This window comes from Tetrao urogallus, assembly GCF_951394365.1.
Source record: "Tetrao urogallus genome assembly, chromosome: 10".
Lineage (NCBI taxonomy): Eukaryota > Metazoa > Chordata > Aves > Galliformes > Phasianidae > Tetrao > Tetrao urogallus.
The window spans coordinates 9748306-9766071 of record NC_136823.1 but is presented as its reverse complement, the minus strand read 5'-3'; the positions used below and the strand labels follow the sequence as shown (position 1 = coordinate 9766071).

General features: G+C 40.0%; 1 protein-coding gene across 1 annotated transcript; it reads right to left on the bottom strand.

Annotated features, from left to right (window-relative positions):
• Positions 1 to 501: 501 nt before the first annotated feature.
• On the bottom strand, positions 502 to 17511 carry RUVBL1 (RuvB like AAA ATPase 1; the record flags this gene model as incomplete). The annotated part of the gene is made up of 11 exons (XM_079540453.1): positions 502 to 661; positions 976 to 1067; positions 4073 to 4175; positions 6082 to 6280; positions 7878 to 7941; positions 9777 to 9926; positions 10766 to 10855; positions 12107 to 12258; positions 15994 to 16126; positions 16730 to 16816; positions 17371 to 17511. 11 exons carry the CDS (start codon positions 17509 to 17511, stop codon positions 502 to 504), a joined length of 1371 nt encoding a protein of 456 aa, XP_079396579.1.
• Positions 17512 to 17766: the final 255 nt, after the last annotated feature.

Here is a 17766-nt window from a genome sequence, read left to right as displayed (position 1 = left end):
ATTCACATTTTGCATTGTGATTCCCATTTTTCAACTGTTTCTTGAGGGAAGTCAGGACTCAGGACAAACATGGGCAAACTACCAGTATTCTTGAAATACTTTATTATAAACCACTTCAGACAAACTTTGATTCAAAAAAAAAAAAGTCATCATCTGTAAAAGGAAACTATCTTAAAAGGGTATTCATAAAGAAAATAGACTGTTCTTAAGCATCAGCTTCAGTTAGAGCTCTTCCATAATGAAATCTAAAAACCACTGGTGGTTCCAGAGCTATTCATTTCACAGGTACTCATAAAATGGAGACTAAGATGTTACACAGGTATCATAGAGCATCTTATCACTGACAATACAATAGGAACGCTTGCTATTTAATTCTGGCCTGACAAAGCAGTCCAACATTTAAATATTTTTCCAGTCCCAAAAGAGACAAACCATTAACATTTCTTATTTAAGCCAGCCCTGGCTAAGGGTTAACGCCACTTCAAAGCATCTACTATAAGCTCATTTCATGTACTTCTCTTGTTGATCAGCCAAGATTTTTGCTGAAGACTTGGCATCATAGAAAAGTTCGTTTATTTCTTCAATATGCTCCTTCTCAATGCTGTCTTTCCCATTAATCTTGGCAAGCAGGTTAGCTGGGGTCAGTAGCTGCACAGCATACCTGTGATCAAACAGATGATGAAAAATTACAATTCAGTGCATTCCAGTGAACTGAATAAATGTATGGGTGGGAGACCTATTGGGAAACACATAGCTCTAGTAATATAAAAAAAAATCTGTAAGATCCTATAGCTTGTACCTCTCTAAAACAAGGCAACGGGAGGATCAGTAACCTCTAGTAACATTAACTCTTCTTAGCACAATGTTACTGTGTGGGAGAGAGTTGTTTCACTTCAAGAGCAAATTATCCTACAGTGTTTTAAGCCCCAGTCATACTTAGAAAGTATGAGAGGAGAATCAATGGATTCAACTTACCTTAAGGTTGTCTTGGTACCAATTTCCCCTAAATGATTTAGAGCTTCTTCGCTAATGTTAATTCCTTCTGTCTGAGCACGAAGTTTTATGATCTGTTGGAATAAATAAGTCAGGTAACAGCTCAAACTATCAGCATGCTACACTACTTAGTTTATTTTCTAGAAACACTGTCAGCTTAGAGATAGGCTGTGCTATAAAATGAGATGGTATGAACTTCTCCTGTTGTAATTTACCACTAAACTACAAAAGATGTGTGGAATTCTATGTCTTTGAATGGGAAAACATCATGCTGGAAAACCTGACAATCAAAAGCAGGCTGAAGTAATGTTTTGACTACTTTATGATAATTTTGCATGGTTAGCAAAGTATATCTACTAATGAGAAGCAGAGTACGAGAACGTACACAAGGAGATTGAAAAAGTACACAGAGAGTAACGATGACAGCTGGAGTCTTGTGGGCAGCCACATCAGTTCCTACAGTGCACTGTTGCTGCTACACAGCAGAGTGTTCCAACAAGCCCTACAAGCAGCTCACAACACACTTTTTATTCCACTGACAATCCAATTGTACAATAAATCAAAAAGTTACTTTCTAAGATTCACCTATTCATGCAAGAAGGAAAAAAATCACCAAGAAGAATCTAATCTTTCAAGAACAGTCCCAGGCTTGTACCAGTTTGCAGATCTGTACAAAGTTGGAGAGCAAGATATCACAATAAGCCTGAGCATATAAAGCTGTACCAGGAGTGGCGCAAGTCTCTCGGCAGTGCGTATTACCAGCCGAGTGATAAGGGGCAGACTGGATAATGATGTTGTGTTGTAGTGCTGAGATAACTCTGGAACTGCAAGCCTCATATAATACAGGTATTTTTCACTTTGGCAGCTTTGTAAACAAGATATCAAGCACTCGTTTAAATTAAAGCCATAAAGATGCGCCAGGGGAGTCAGGGTAGGGAAGGGAGTAAAGAGGGGTTTGAAATGGCAGAAAGTTGTGCTAAGACATTAATACTGAATATCAGAAACGTCCCTGCAAATTGCCATTCCAAACTGAAGACTTGTCACATCTTACAGATCACCCAAACGGCGCTTTTCCTTCAAATACTGCGGCTTTGTTCTACCCCTGCTGGAAGCAACACACCTCGAATGCCACTTAGCTCACAAGAACTATTTCTTGAATTTTTTTATCTGGTAGAACCTCACTGAAGGATCAGGGACCACAGCAGTAACCCAGAAAATACATACTAGCCAAGCTTCTGTCAAATAGGAAAAGAAGTGTTCAGCAGGTGAAATAACTGGCACCCTTTGTTCATAATGTGTGACCTCTTCCATCCCACAGCAGGCACACATGGAAGAAAAAGTATCAGGCTAGAATGTGCATTTACCAGGGGGTTATCCTAGAATCACTGCGTGGTTGCAGTAAGGAAACTGTGAGTCTTGATATCAGAACCACACGATGGGATTTCTTCTGGTTATGAACTAACTTTCCATAGACACACAATTACTGTGCTGATAAGCAAATCAGTTGTGAGATGTCGAGGCAAAGGGTCCCATGTAGAAATAGAGTCAATGAAAACTACCTCCTAGAATGAAAGAAAAGCAGGACCAAAAAGAGACACTTTGGGCATCTTTTATTTTCATCATCCCTCCTAAGCTGTATTTAGTTAGAAAGTGAAATGTAGTACATGCCTCCTTCTCCTCCTCTCTCAAAAGAATTCATGGAAAAGTCCTAATCTAAGGGAAGATGAGATTGTTTAACTATGTGGTTTATAGCAGAAAATGTCCAGATCTATTTTTAGCCTCAGAAAAAGCTACTGTAAACACTGCGTTTCCCTCAGCCCTGGGAGAGGTTGGAAAGCATAGCACTGAACCCAGCTCTTGTAAGAAATCACCAGTTTAGGAACAAGCTCTTTAATACTATATTGTCTGCTGATAACACAGTACCCTGCGCTGCTTTTTGTGAAGCTATTTTTAATTCTCAGTACATTTTCCTCCTGCTCTTATTGCACAAAATTCACATACAGTACAGAGAAGTTCAGACGACAGTTTTTAACACCTGCAGACTGAACAGAAGTCACACTTGAAAACCTGTTTTGTATACAGACAAAACACAATCATATTATTAAATCTCTGGGCTGCTTCTACTGTTATCTACATTGTAATGCTTTTAAGTATCCTTTTAGGTACAAACAAAATCAACCTGAGCGTGGTTCACAACAGCCGTATGTGAAAAGCTCCTCAAAGTAAATGAAATGAAGCTTTGCCCCTACGTTTATATTCAATAAATGCCTCAGCTTCACCGTGGCACTTATCCAGCAGCAAGAGACTATTATCTGGTGAAAACGCTCTCCTCCATTGACACTATCTCTTAAATAATACAAAGAACTGACATGATAAACTGTAACGTCTTCTGCATTGTGTCACTTCACAGTATTGAGACGCTAATGAGGGGGATCTTTGACACGGTGCATCATAATGGCACCTAAGCATTAGAATCGATACACAGTACACAGCCATGGCCCCACAGGAAAGGTTTCGGGCATTCAGAAGTGCATCTCTGCAATGTTTACTGTGCTAACGTTTCCAAACTTGTCTAGGAGCACAAAAATCCCTTCACTTATCCTTTCACTTTCAGGAAGCAGCCCAAGCAGGTTAAAGCTTTAGTACAGGGGATGGGGGCAGAAATGCAGTGAGTGAAGTTGCATTCTGTAATTCCTCATCTGTTATGTAGAGGAACAGCTGAGGTCTGGGACCACAGGTCCCCAGAATGCAACACTCATACCTGCAGGAAAAAGCACTGCCTGCTGGAACCTGCAAACTCTACAGAAGCACATGCAGGTCACTTTCAGCTCTAGACATGTTTACCAGTAGTTTGTCAGTGCATGGAAATCCAACATAAAGAAAACATATGCACAATTTTAACCAACTTACTCTAAATGGTTTCTAAAGTAGCATACATTTAGGAAGTGGTAAACTTTCTGGCACAAGCTCTGCTGATTCCAACAGCTCAATAGTAACAGAGTATACAGGAATGTAGAAGTTATCCCAAGAAAGTAGGATCCCATATATTTGTTAGAAGCTCTCAGGATGCTTTGTATACCTGTTTCATTTCTTGAGGCGTGTACAGCATGGTTCGGATAATCATCACCCTGTCCAGCAGGTCCAGTGGTATTCCATGAGGAGACACTACATCCTCTGTGCCTCTAAAGGAGAAAACCAATGGAAAGGGATCAGGTATTATTCTGAATACAGTGTGTTGATTTGACTAAAATCAGTAGTAATTGACTGTATGTCCACTAATTTACAACTCTTCTGTACTCCCATAGAGACAAACTCCCCAGGCACTGACAGGAAACATTCTAGCCTGAAGTTCACACTGGGCAGCCTGCAAGAAACAAATATTACAGGAACTTTTAAACATGTCACTCAAAAATAGTCTGAGGTGGTGCTTTTCCTTGTATTTCTTTTCACTGTATCTTACAATGTGGTCTTACCTAATGTTTCAAAGTGTATGCCAATTAGGAACAAACGTTAAGCTGTATAGCAATATCAATTATATGCACTATTAGTCACTGAATGTTCTCTCTTTCTGAACAAGCCACTACTCTGTTCTATACATCCCTGAGACCCTCCAGCCACTGCAGTATTTGCATTACAGGCTTGCAGTCCAGCAAATTCAGAAGTAGAGATCTGTCTATGAAGGACAGTCTAGACTCTCAACTCTCAACAAAATTTATTTTGTTTGGCAAACAACACCCAATAGCAGTGTGCAGACACATCTACTCTTGCTTTTTCAAGAAAAGTGAATTGGTCAAGAAAGAAAGATATCCACATTTTGTGATACCTATGAAGATAACAGATGTAAAAGGTAAAGTGCTGGAGGATACATTTCCAAGTTCAATACCAGTATTTAGGCATCTCAGCTTTGGTCACGGTTCTCCACGGGAAACAAATCCAAAATCCCTGCAGTCAACCCAAGCAGATGATGTTGTCTCACGAGGTTGAAGAATCAACCAGCTACGTTGTAAAATGAAGTCTCCCCTGACCCTTTTAAGATACCAGTAGGCATACCAGAGCATCACCAACACTTTAAGATAGCAGTGTGGAGTTAAGACCTTGCTTTTAAGGGATTTAGTTTATCAATATTAGATACAACTATTATATGGAAACCTTTCTTTCTTAAATCACAGGTTCCCGTCAATCCCTGCTAATAGATCTGTTTGTTCTACTTTTACAAGACAGCCTTTTTATTCCTTTGCAGAAACAGTACTGCAAAGTCCCACCTCATCATTTTTGACAGGCTTACCATCTTAACTTCTAAACAATGCAAACAGAGAAAGATTAATATCAGATGACCCAGTAAGAGCGAAAGGAATAGCTGGTTAAGGAGCTGAATTAAGTCAACTTAAAGAGTAGCAATCATTGCTAAAGACATCTTGTTTTGATGTACTTAGATCTAGACCACAAATTAAGAGTAAAACTTGAAGAAGAATTTGAAAGAGGAAAAAACTTTTACAGAAAATGCAAAGAATGCACTGTGTGGGTGCAAAATATTGAAGTGGAAATGGAGCAGAGATTAAAAACAGGAGGTAAGTTGGCAGGGCTGGAGATAAAAAAAGTCTAGACCACTAAAGTAGAAAAGAAAGAAGAACAGTGAGAGGATGAACTGCAATATGCTTCAGCAGTAAGGACAGGAAGTTTAAGCCTTATACAACAAGGATAGCAAACAACAAATTGATTCAGAAGGAGAAAACTACAATAGAAGTTTGCATTTCTGGTTCTACAAGAGCTGTGTTCAGATATCTGAAGAGAGAGGTAACTGTAAGAGAACATTCAGGGAACGCAGTTTAGAGAACAAGAGGGATGTGTCAGTAGAAATAAAAGGAGTTCTAATCTGCTTTAGTTCAGTTAGTGTGGCACTAAATGAGCTTCTCTTGGTGAAGCCAACAAGCAATTCCTAAGCAGTGATGCACCTCGCAACCCACACAGGGTGTTTTCACAGATGTCAGTACCAGAGACAAAAGCTTTCAAACGTTCTCACACTGCTGACACAGCTCACTCCACGACTTATGGGCTGATGCAAACTGGAACATTCGACTTCAGACGTACCTGATTACACAGTTTCCTCGATTGGATGCAAAGATTACAATGGGGGAAATAGAAGATTCCAGTGCTCGGTGCAGGTATGTGAAGCATTCAATATCCAGCATGTGAACCTCATCTACAAACAGTACACCCGGGACCAGCTCTGCGATGCCTTGATCAATGTATTTATTTACCACTTTATTTATTTCTCCTCGAAGTTTATCTATGAGAACCAAAATAAGCTGTTAATTACTCTGCTAGCGAGCAATAGGTTTCTATGAAGACTTAAAGCAATCAACAGATTCCCCTGGAAATGTTCATGGTTTGATCTCTTAATGCCACAGGATAAATCTCGGCAACACTGAAATTCTGTGGAAATTGAAACTAAGATTTGAAATTTCAGTCCTGTATTGTGGAGACATCTGTGCATCAAAATATCTCTTAACTGAACTTCCTGCACTTAAGTCAGCCAAACTTTGTTTTAAAATGTGAAGTTTAACCAAGTTTCCAAGCATGTGTAAAAAGATTATTGAAAGAATAAAATACTTCTGCTGTATTTCAGCAACGTAGCATTCTATAAAGATTCTGTCAACATATGGATCTCAAAGGTACACAAGATGTTACAGATAAACTTCACTTCAGAATAAGCAAAATGACCTCTGGAGTGTAAGAAACACTTCAAAAGAGCACCGTTCAAGTTAGGAATTGAGGACTTTTATCTCAATTTAGTTACTTAATGAAATATCAATTATTTCAAAGAATGAAAAAGAGAACTGATTTTTCTGAAGATCTTTTTTCCTTCAGACGTGTAAGTAGGAAGAGCAACAGTGCACTGACAGCATCAAGTCAAAGGCAGCTGCTACAGCAGTCAAAAGCAAACCAAGGCTGGAGTGCTTAGAAGCCTTTTTCCTGCTCCTCAGAAACAGTGCACGGTCGCTTCACAAAACAAAGTGACCTAAGATTTTTTTCATTTTTGAGGTGTCAGTTTGCAACTCAGCACAGCTCTAGGAAAATATGAGGGCTGCTCTGAAAGTAATGACTGCTATTTACTGTGTTGGCCTGTGGCAACGGAGGCAGATGCTGGTGGTATGGCAGTAGAGGCCGAACCTTTCCACCAATATTCTGTTATGTGCTGTTGACAGATGGCAGCAGAGGGGCAGTCTGACAAAATGGCATCTGACATGGAAGCGTGCATGAAACAAAGGTGTGGGACTGAATTCCTCCATGTGGCAAAAATGGCACCCACTGATGTTAGCATTTATGGAGACCAAACAGTGGACATGAGCACAGTGAGGAGGTGGGTGGTGCATTTCAGCAGTGGTGACAGTGGGTCACCTGTGCTGGTGCAGATCTTTATGAGCTTGGCACACAGGCTCTTGTTCAACTGCTGGTGAAAATGCAGAGCTAATTGATTGTGACTGTGTTGAAAAAGTGTTTTGTAGCTGAGAATTTGCTCTACCAACTAGTGTTACTGTGCTCTCTGTATCTGCTGCACTTTCCAGGGAAATAAATAGGCATTACTTCTGGAGCAACCTATATATAACCACATACTCTTGAGCAGAAATATTTGGAGAAGGACAGCACTATGTCTCTGACCTCCTTCTTTCCAAAAACATGGATGCAGAATACGGTATATAGTTTAAAACTGTGTGAGCCAGTAACGTTTGCAGTGTTTCCAGCTAAATCTGAACATTTTTGAAAAAACATTATTTGTAGGCATTCATCATTATAGCTGCTATACTAATAACCCAACTTTTAATGCTTTTCTAATTGGCAAACATAGGTTATGATGGTCTGAAAACATGATGCAGGGTTCATACCAGTAATTTCAGTTTTCTTAGGCTTCATCAGCTGTCCCATCATAGAGAGGATGTCTTGCCCACCCTAGAAGAAAGTTACAGCAAGTATTAAGTCTTGCAGTGAACACGTACCATGAGAATTTTAAGAACTGGAAATTGGCTAAAGCAGTTCTTTCTTGCAGTTGAACTGACATTTTATTCAGCAGTGGCTGCTAACCTGCCAAAGGTCAGGTCGCTTTACCACAGTGGTGTTCCAAGCCCAACTGTTTGATTAGCTATTTCCTTTCTTTAACCTTGCTCATTTGCACAGTATACAAAAAAATGAGATATCTGCTTTTAAAAATTGTCATAGAGAAGCTCATGAGAACTCAAAACATCAGGGAACACAGAGGCTTAGGATTATTTGTGTGCACTGTAATTGTTCAACCTGTCAACACAGGAACAATTACACAGAGTTTTAACACTTTAGAATTCCTTGATATTATCAGGTAAATGATTCTGTTGGAAAAAGGATGTTTAATCTGAAATGCAGTAGCAGGTTAAGGGCTTGTAATATCATATCATAGGGGTGCCAACCTTTAAACACAAATACTGTATTGTCAGTGGCTTTTGTTTATGACAGAGAAGGAGTTTCCTCTTTCCTTGGTTTACATTACGATACAGATAGGGGTAATTCTCCTACTTTCAACTTTTTTATGCAGTGACTTCAGAGCTCTACTGCAAATCACAAGGAAGTTTAATGGGAGGTTATAAAATGTTTCTGGAGGAAGTGGGGAAATTAAGAGAACCTACAGCAAGGTCAAAAACACTCGGTGATCAGACACACGGTCTGATCTTTGGGTTGTCCTGTGTGGAGCCAAGAGTTGGACTCGATGATCCTTATGGGTCTACTGCAACTCAGGATATTCTGTAATTTATCACAGTACTTGCAATTTCTATTTTACAACCACAAAGCTATAACTACAAAGCAGAAGAAATTAATCTGTACTCAACTTTCAACGAATAAAATGATGCAGATCTGGCTGCTGCTACCTCACATCTCTCCTTATGGAGACAAAGGAGTAATCTTACCCAGCAGGGGAGACACCATGATCAAGCAGGTTTTCCAAGGGCAAGGTGCTCACATTTATTATTATTATTTTTAAATGTCGGATATTAGGAAAAATTTATTATCTGAAAGAGTTGTCAAAAGTTGGAACACAGGCTGCTGGGGGAAGAGGTGGAGTCCTCCACTGTCTGTCCCTGGAGGAATTCAAGAAATGTGTAGATGTGGCACTTAGGAATGGGATTTATTGGGCATGGTGGTGATGGGTTGAAAGTTGGACTTGATGACCTCAAGAGGTGCATGGTAACTGTTGAGTCACAGCCTGAACCACTGACTGAGCACCTGAGGAAAGGACCCAGGTCAGCCCTGGGAGCACAGGTGAAGGCAATTCAGCTGTGTGACAGGAAGGGTGGAGCCTGGCTGCAGCTCTCTTAGATCTCATTTAAGGGCTGACTGCAACTAGAGAAGGATCTCTGGCTGTAGATCCTTCTGTTGTGGAGTTTCCTTTTTGTGCCTAGATCTTCAGAGATGGGTGAGCACTTTTTCTTTGTAATACCTCTCTGCTGTGCCAGTCCCTTTGTCATTACACCTCCTGTATTGCTGTTCCATTGCGTTGATCTTTCTGATTGTTACAAGAGGTCTTTTCTACCTTTAATGACTCTATCACCTCTTTCTTTGTCAAGAGGAGGAGGCCTCCTTGCAGAGAGCAGAGTTAGAATGGCCTTTGAGATACCTTCTGTTTTTCCTGTAGCAGTGTCTTTGAGGGTACTTTAGAACAACTCAAAGCTTTCTATATCTTCCTGGTTATTCTTGAAGCCACCAGAACTATGTACAATATTTTATTCTGTAAAGGCTTCATCTGTGTTATTAGATACCTGAGGTCGAGCATTGGCCACATCCAAGTCATGCAGAGTAACGTCCTGAATAATTTCTTTCTTCTTGTGCACGTCACCCTTTGGTAAAGGAACATACTCTTCAGCTTCAAGGTCAAATTCTGTAGCATAGGTGTCACACCTGCCTTGCCTCTGAAGAAAGGCAAAGAAGAGAAACTTAGGTATAGGATTTGTTTTGGTGCCAAAACCTTGAGTGACAAACTTGCTAAAGGGCTTAGTTCACAACTCCAGTCCTGACAAGCTTCTGTCTGACAGTTCAGACATCCCACTCCCTGCTTAGCAACAAGCATACTGTATCTACTGATCAAAGCTCAAAATACCCTACTGAAAAGCACCTGATATTTTGGTGGTAAGAATATTTCACTCCTCCCTCCCTTTATTTTAACCGTATGCAATTCTTGCTAAAGGACAAATCCAGACGATTAGCTAGAGATTAGGGGAACTGTTCAAGACTCCTTTGTAGGTGGGTGATTTATTATATGATAGAAAATATTATGGTCATCCATTAAACAGCAAGTATCGCTACTTTCCAAATCAGATATGAAAAGAATGCTAACTAATGCAGTATTCCCTTCTACATGTATATATCTTGTGGAGAAAATACCAGAGCGATAAAAGAAAGATTAAATACACTGCACGTGTCAGCCTGAAAATGACTAAAGTTGCTTGCTGGTTTTTTTTCCCATCTTTCCTTAAAGATGTCTTGATCTCAGAGAAAAGGAAACTCAACCAGGCAGCACCAGCGATAGCTTCCTTGCCACATGACCTTAATCGTGAACCAGATGACCATGTTCTTTCAGTGCAAGAGATATTTTTCTTACCAGATAAGGATAATACTAGGCACTTTTAAAACTCTCACATAACCATTTCATGTCAATTAAGCTTAACAAATGGGAGAGCTTTCTGACAAAGGCAGGGAAGACCTGCAAGAACACATCCACCTGCATAAAAATGCAGAACTTTAACTTTACCTTGACAGCTCCACTGTTTGCTTCAATGTAAATAACATCTCCTGTTTCCACTCGTTCCTTCTGCAAGCTTTCAAATATGCTTGGGTCCAGCTGCACACAAACAAACATCACAGTTGGTGAAAACAGTTCTGCATTAATGTGGTAATCAACAAAAAGTTTAGACTAAAGCATATTTCAGCAGGCAACGTTAAACTGCAACTTCCCCCCATAATATCCTCTAGGATTTTATAAAGCTGTGACACCTGGAGTAGTGGTAGAGTACAACTTAGTCTTTACTGTAAAATCTAAAGAAGATGCATAAAACTTATTTTCTTACACTAAAATATCTGTCTGAAGAAAGTGACATTAAGTGCCAAAAACATAATGCTACCAGTTACAAAGTGTGCCTTTGTGTAATGTGACAACATGTTTACACTTAAGATGTGGTACTTCTAGCTTTCTAGCAAAACTTTCACAAAAACTGACTACTGCACCGCATTATGCTACTTGATCCTGAGTCTGCATCCTCTGTCAAGCTGCATGAGGGAAAGAAAGTGGAATATGTGAGATGCTATTGTTTCTCATAGTACGTATTTATTCATTTTTTCCTCTGCATTTTCTTGTTTCCAGCGTGAACAAATGCAAGTTGATACTTAACAACAGAGACAGCTTTCAGCTCTTGTATTCTAACTGACAGGGAAATTAAACAATAAGGACAGAGACAAGAAAACAAAGGGAAAGTGGGGCTGAGCTGGCAACATACCAGCTCAATTTCTAGTTCTCTATCAAGTATTCACTAAAGCATATCTCCACATATAGAAGGAAGAACTGTGGCAGAAAGAACCATTTATATGGAAGCGGACAAAATTTGCCAAAACTACTCTCAAAAATTCAGTTGAGTATCAGGAAAAACAAAAATGAATAGGCTTTCTTGAATGTTTGCTACTATGAACGTGAAGTTACAGCTGCAGTCACTGTGAGCAGATCAGGTTGTAGCTCAGACTCCTCACTGACCTGTTTTCTCTGTGAGCTAGTAACATTGCTGCTAAACTGCAACAGAATCTTTTGCTGGTTAAATCTTCCTTTTAACTTGAACACTCACAAGTGTGTATTGTCAAGCAGAAAAGTAACAGGAGCTGTTAAGTGAGCGATGGAGTTTCTATTAGTAGGAGAAAAGACCGACATCCAAAAACTAAGAACACCAAAGAGATAAAAATACCTACTCAGGAGTAAGATAACATTGTCTAGCAAACCAGTTTCTTTGCACTGTTACTCTACCCAGCTGGGGATCAAGAATTAGTGAAAAACAAAAGATACAGATATGATGCTTTTAAGGAAATTTGGAAACCCCACCACACATACCTTCAACTGCTTGGTTCCCTTTGCAGTTTTGAGTCCTATAATTACATGGCTGATTGTTTTGCCATAGCCCCCCATGGGGTTTTCAGTCTCACATGGAGTTAATTCTGTGACTTCTCCTTCATACACCTCCTTGGTCTCTTTAATCCTCAATCCTGGAAACAATCGTTTGGAATAGCTTAATTACACAAATAAATGGCCAAAAGCACTCGAGTCTTCTACATCAATGCCAACAGATTTTAATATATTGCAAGGGTTTGTTACGGTTAACTGGAAATCTTCAATTCCAAAATGTCAAAGATAATTATAGCTCTTCAATATGAAGTGTGAATATTCAACCCATGTCATGAGAGGGAAAGCTGAGCCCAAGTTCTGATCCAGAAAGCAGCTTATTAAGCTCTAAGAAACTATTTTCTTTCTGCTGTTATTATTCATTCTTTAGGCAAATATCAGTATCCTCTTTCTTTTACCTCCCGTCAAAGAGGGCAGTTGCCTGATTTATAACTTTACACTAAACAGTTCATCAAAATTCTGAAACTAAGGATCATTGACAACAGCACAACTGTGAGTTGTACACAATTTTTATGCTTTTAGAAAAGTCCCATAAAGTCAGGATAGAGAAATAAAAGTAACTTCAAAACCACTTTGTTTTTAAGAAAAACAACGTATAATATTCTACAAGTTATAGGTGAGAGGTGAGCTAGACAAAGTTTAACAGAATCTGTTATGAAGCAAACTTAAAACTGTTTCAAAATAGGAGACAGGGACATCCTTACTTCACTGTTTTTCAGAGAATTGAGAAAACATTACAATATTCTAAGCCAGAAATATTGCCGTGGACTAAAAGTCACTTTAAACTGATAAATAATACAGAGCTGAAGAGTTTTACGGTTAGACTGTGCCAAAGAAAAACCACTATCATCACCACCACAATTATGCAGACGTTCTAACTACATAAAATTTCAAAGAACCCACATCTGAGGAGGCTCTATAAAGTATTTTATGAGACACACATGCCATACCAAAAATAATGAATGGGCTGTAACAAGATATAAGGAAATCATCCTGCGCAGTCTGAGGCTATTAGGACTTCATAAAACTTTCCTTGTTCCTTAACTTTTCATTTTGCTTTGAAATAGATCAGACACTTCACCAGGAATCTTGAGTTGCTGATAGGGAAATAGGAAGGACTGACAAATAAGAGTCTGTCTCCCTCTACTGGACCCAAATTAAGGATGGGAGTTGAAATGTGAGAAATAGTGGGATTTTCAGATAACGTGGTAATTTCTTGGTAAGATGTGTGTTTCCTCTTATTGAGAATAACTTGGAAGTTCTACACAAAGCTAATTTCAGAAAACTTTTCAAATGTTTAAGTATGCCAAAACATTAAACAAAAAGTAATGAAACTCTGAATTATGAAATTGGCCTAGACAAGGCTGCATCACATAGACTACATCTGCAAGGAACATTCAGTAATATGGGATTCTGCACAGCACAACTCCCTGTGGTAAGAGATCTGGACACTTGCAGGCTTGCTTTTCCCTTATTTTTAACATTTCAGTGTAAGTTCTTTCTGCCCCCACAAACTGCAAGCCATTCATGTTTGGGGTGTATTTTGCATGGTCCTAAATCACATCTTCATGTTCTCTTTTGTCAGAAAAGAATCAGACCTAAGAGCAAATTCTGTTCCACAATACAAACCAAGGCTGAATCAGCTGAGTTTAACAAGATCTGAAAAAAAGTAATCGGTGTTTTGAATTTCCTGTTGACTATCTTTTGTTTTAAAATCAATCTGCATGTATCAGCTTAACTCTTAAAAGACCTCCTTAACTGAAACAGAGACATTTCCTAATTACAAATCAGAAGCATGAATCCAGGAAAGAAGCTGCAGAATGCTTCACGTTTTGGCTCGAAGGTGGACTCAAATAGCAAGTGTGTGATTTACTGGCAGTTGCAACCCATAAACAGCTTACTGGTTCCCTGTATCTAAGGGGCTATTCCAGTCGTGATTTCTTACTAGCTACTGTCACCATCCTGGTAGGCTGCTAATAAGCTCCACAGAGTACTGATCCCTCTCAGCTGAAGTGTTTGTTTTTAGCCTGTATAATTCCATCTTCTCATTTTCCACTTTTTTTTTGTTTCTTACATATTCTGAACAATGTTTGGCCATTAGACTACATCAAGCATGTTATTATATGACTTCCAACAGTAAAAATCTGAGAACTCTGATTTGCCTGTTTTCTAATGCAGTGATGGGATCAAACCAATCAGCCCCTCTTGCTTCCAAGAAAAAAAGAAAAAACTGATGTTAACACCCCCAATTGTTTTTACAATTTGAGCTGTCTAAAGCTCCTTACTGTAAAATGTACAATAAGGGAAGCAGATGATGTATACAGAACCTGCAAGGAAGGCTTCATACCAATCAAGCAAAAAAAAAAAAAAAAAAAATATATATATATATATATATAGGTGCCAATTGTGAGATGATTTTTTTCTTGCACTCAGCTACAGCTGCACTGTGCAAATAAAATCAAATCCTTTTTGAGAACATGTACTCTTCTAAATTATTTATTTGCTAGGCAGGTGATTGAAAATCTAACCAAGAATTAAACACGATTGGAAAACATTCCATGATTTTTTAAAAAAAAAAAAAAAGCAAAAAAAAAAAAAAAGCAGATCCTTTAAAACTTTTTTTTTTTTTTTTAATACTGAGAAAAATATTCAATAAAGGTTGTGTTATGAAAATGTGACACAGAGTTCAACAGAAAGGAATAAAAAAAGCTCCATCTTTCATGAACACCAATATTTGTTTAGAAGTGTCTCTCTGCTGACACTCAGGGAATGCAGAGAACTAACAATGCAGCTGGCTGTTAACCCAAGAGGTAAAATACAGCTATCTCCAGAAATGACAACATGGATGGCAGAAGTTTCATCTGTTGGTTCAAGTTTCCAAATCTTTGACAGGGAACTTCATCACATCAAGGAAATATAGCAGACTGCTCAGTCTCTGGCTTCCCTCCCCCAGGCCCTGCCAGGTTCACGGTAACTAGACCACAGACTACTGAAAGTTGCTTTCTTATAAAAATGAATGGAATACTTCTACTTGGTTGCAGAACTGAGAGACCTCTTCACCACCCCCAAATACTCAAGTGAAGTCAGAGAGGAAACACAGCACAGAAATCAGGAAAATTAACTGTTAATAAGCTCAGTTTTTCAGTTAGGTCATCTTTAGGCAATCCTTACACAAACAAGGACCACTTTAACTGCATTTATCAGCTGTCAGCAGAGATCATAAAAGAGATTTTAGCTATTTAGCAAGGTTGTGTTGCAAATTTACCCAATTTACATTGACTTTGTAAAAAGCACTCTAGAATTGAGGAAGATATTGAAGATATTTATTATGCTGGCATGGAACTTCCTCTGTGCTCACTGGATACTAAGCCAGAGTAACACTGCCACTTGGGAGTCTCTGAAGAAGGCTGCTTGCTCAGTAGGGTGAAATCACTGAAGTAAAAAAGGAAAGCATTGTGCTGTCTATGAGTATTTCTGCTAACGTAAGAAATTAAAACTAGGTTTTCTTTCAGATTTCTGGAGAGTCAGAGGCGACATCAGGAGATGGAACGTGAAGGATATGAAGAGATTCTGGGGGAGGAGAGCAAGTAAAAAATAACCGTGGGACACAAGCATTTATACCCACAAGCATTTATCTCCAGAAAACCTTACTGACTCTGTCAAGTGTGGGAGAGATTCCCCAAATTAAGATCAGAGTTGAAGAAAAGTTCATACCATTATCTGGAAGCCACCATGATTTTTTTTCCTTTTCAGATTACTAGAAAAAAAACAATGTAAGTACTGTGTAAATGCTTAATTTTCTATTTTCTAAAACTTACCAATTGCTCGTCTGAAGTTTTCCATCAGAACTTCCGTTTTCTTTATTTCAGTAGAATAGACCTCACTTCCAACCATAGGACAAAAGGGAACTTTACTGCCAAGTTCCTGAGCAATAGCTAAAGCCAAAGCAGTCTTAAAAAGCGAGAAAAGAAATGAAGCGTTTCATTTTTATGGAGGATTCTTTCAGCACAAATTTAACTTTCCTCATCATATCACTTTCACTCTATCAACCACCGCTTGAGTATTATAACTGCTCTGTCTGACATCTCACATACAACAAACCTCTCCCACCACAGCAAATTAGACATGCATAAGGTGACTTCTGCCAAAGACTTACGAACACTGTAAAGGAACAATATTGGACATCTGAATTCAGCAACTTGTATGTACAAAACAGCAAGGGGAAAACAACTAAAAAGAGTAATTATTTAGGCTATTCTGATAAAATTAACTTTTAAACCTCTTCTTCAGAAACCACACTACCTCTGTGTTTGGCAACCTGCATGAGGTGCTTTCACACTAACGATGACTGCAAAAACCAGAGGATGCTGCCAGCATTAATGACATGGCAAAAATTAAACACAAAGCAGGAAACTGTGTGGGGAAAAAAAAAACACACAGCAGCAGATGAAGACAATATGTAACCGCTATTCTAAAATGGTTGTGACAGCATGTTAAATTACAATGGATTTCAGAAGACTTTATTTCTTACAAATAAAGGAAATATCAGGATACCTTGCCAGTTCCAGGAGGTCCTGCCAACAGGACAGCTCTGCCAGCCATCTTCTTGCTTTTGATTAATTCTACTATAACCCCACAAGCCTGCAGGATAAGGGTTTGCACCATGAACAAGAGAAGTGTTAGAATATATTTAATTCCAGCAATACTAGATGCGTTCAGAGCTACTGATCTTCTGAGACACTAAAAATAAAGCGGATTTCAATTTTATGTACAGAAAAAAGTGAGGTAAGAAAGAAATCACTTCCTACAATCGTTTAAAAAATAAATCAGACGACAGAACTCAAACCAAAACCAAAATCCTTTCCCCTAGCTGAGCTGCACGCAGGTATCAAGGCTTAAAAACAGAGCAAGGAGTTTCTGCACAGAGGACTCCAGCACCGGGCCGGAGCCCCAACACCCCGCGGCAGATCGCTGATGTCGGGGCGTTCCACAGCCTGCGGCACCCCTGTTCGGAGGCAGCTCCGCAGCTAACGCGGTCAGTCACAGCGGCAGGGACTGCCTCACCGCCTCAGGCGGCATCAGCTGAGGTAAAGCCTCGCGCTCGCTGCTGAGAATTACAGGGGGGTAACGGCGAACTCACGGCCCTGAGGCTCCCCGTCAGCCCGCGGCAGCGCCAGGCCGGGCCCCTCGCTCACCTCCCGCGCGTTCTCCTGTCCCACCAGCCCGGCCCCCGCCGGCTTGGCGGTGCCGCTCTCGTCCAGCCCCAGCCCTTTAACATGGCTGTGGGCGGCGATGCGCTGGGTCTTCGAAGTGCTTTTCACCTCCTCGATCTTCATGGCGGGCCGCCCCTCTCCCTCACGTCCACCCTCCACACGCGGCCCGCGCGTTACCAAGGCTCCCGGCGCGCGGCCTCCGCTCCCCGCCCCCTCTCGCTATTGGCCCGCATGACGGCGCTCCGGTTGATGATTGGATGCGATGGGTGCCTGTCACCGCCGAGTGTGTGCATGTTTTTAGGGGCCGTCTTCGCGCTTCCGTGTGCGCCGCTCTCAGAGGGTCCGGCTGCGCGCGGGCGCTGTCAGGATATGGGCCGG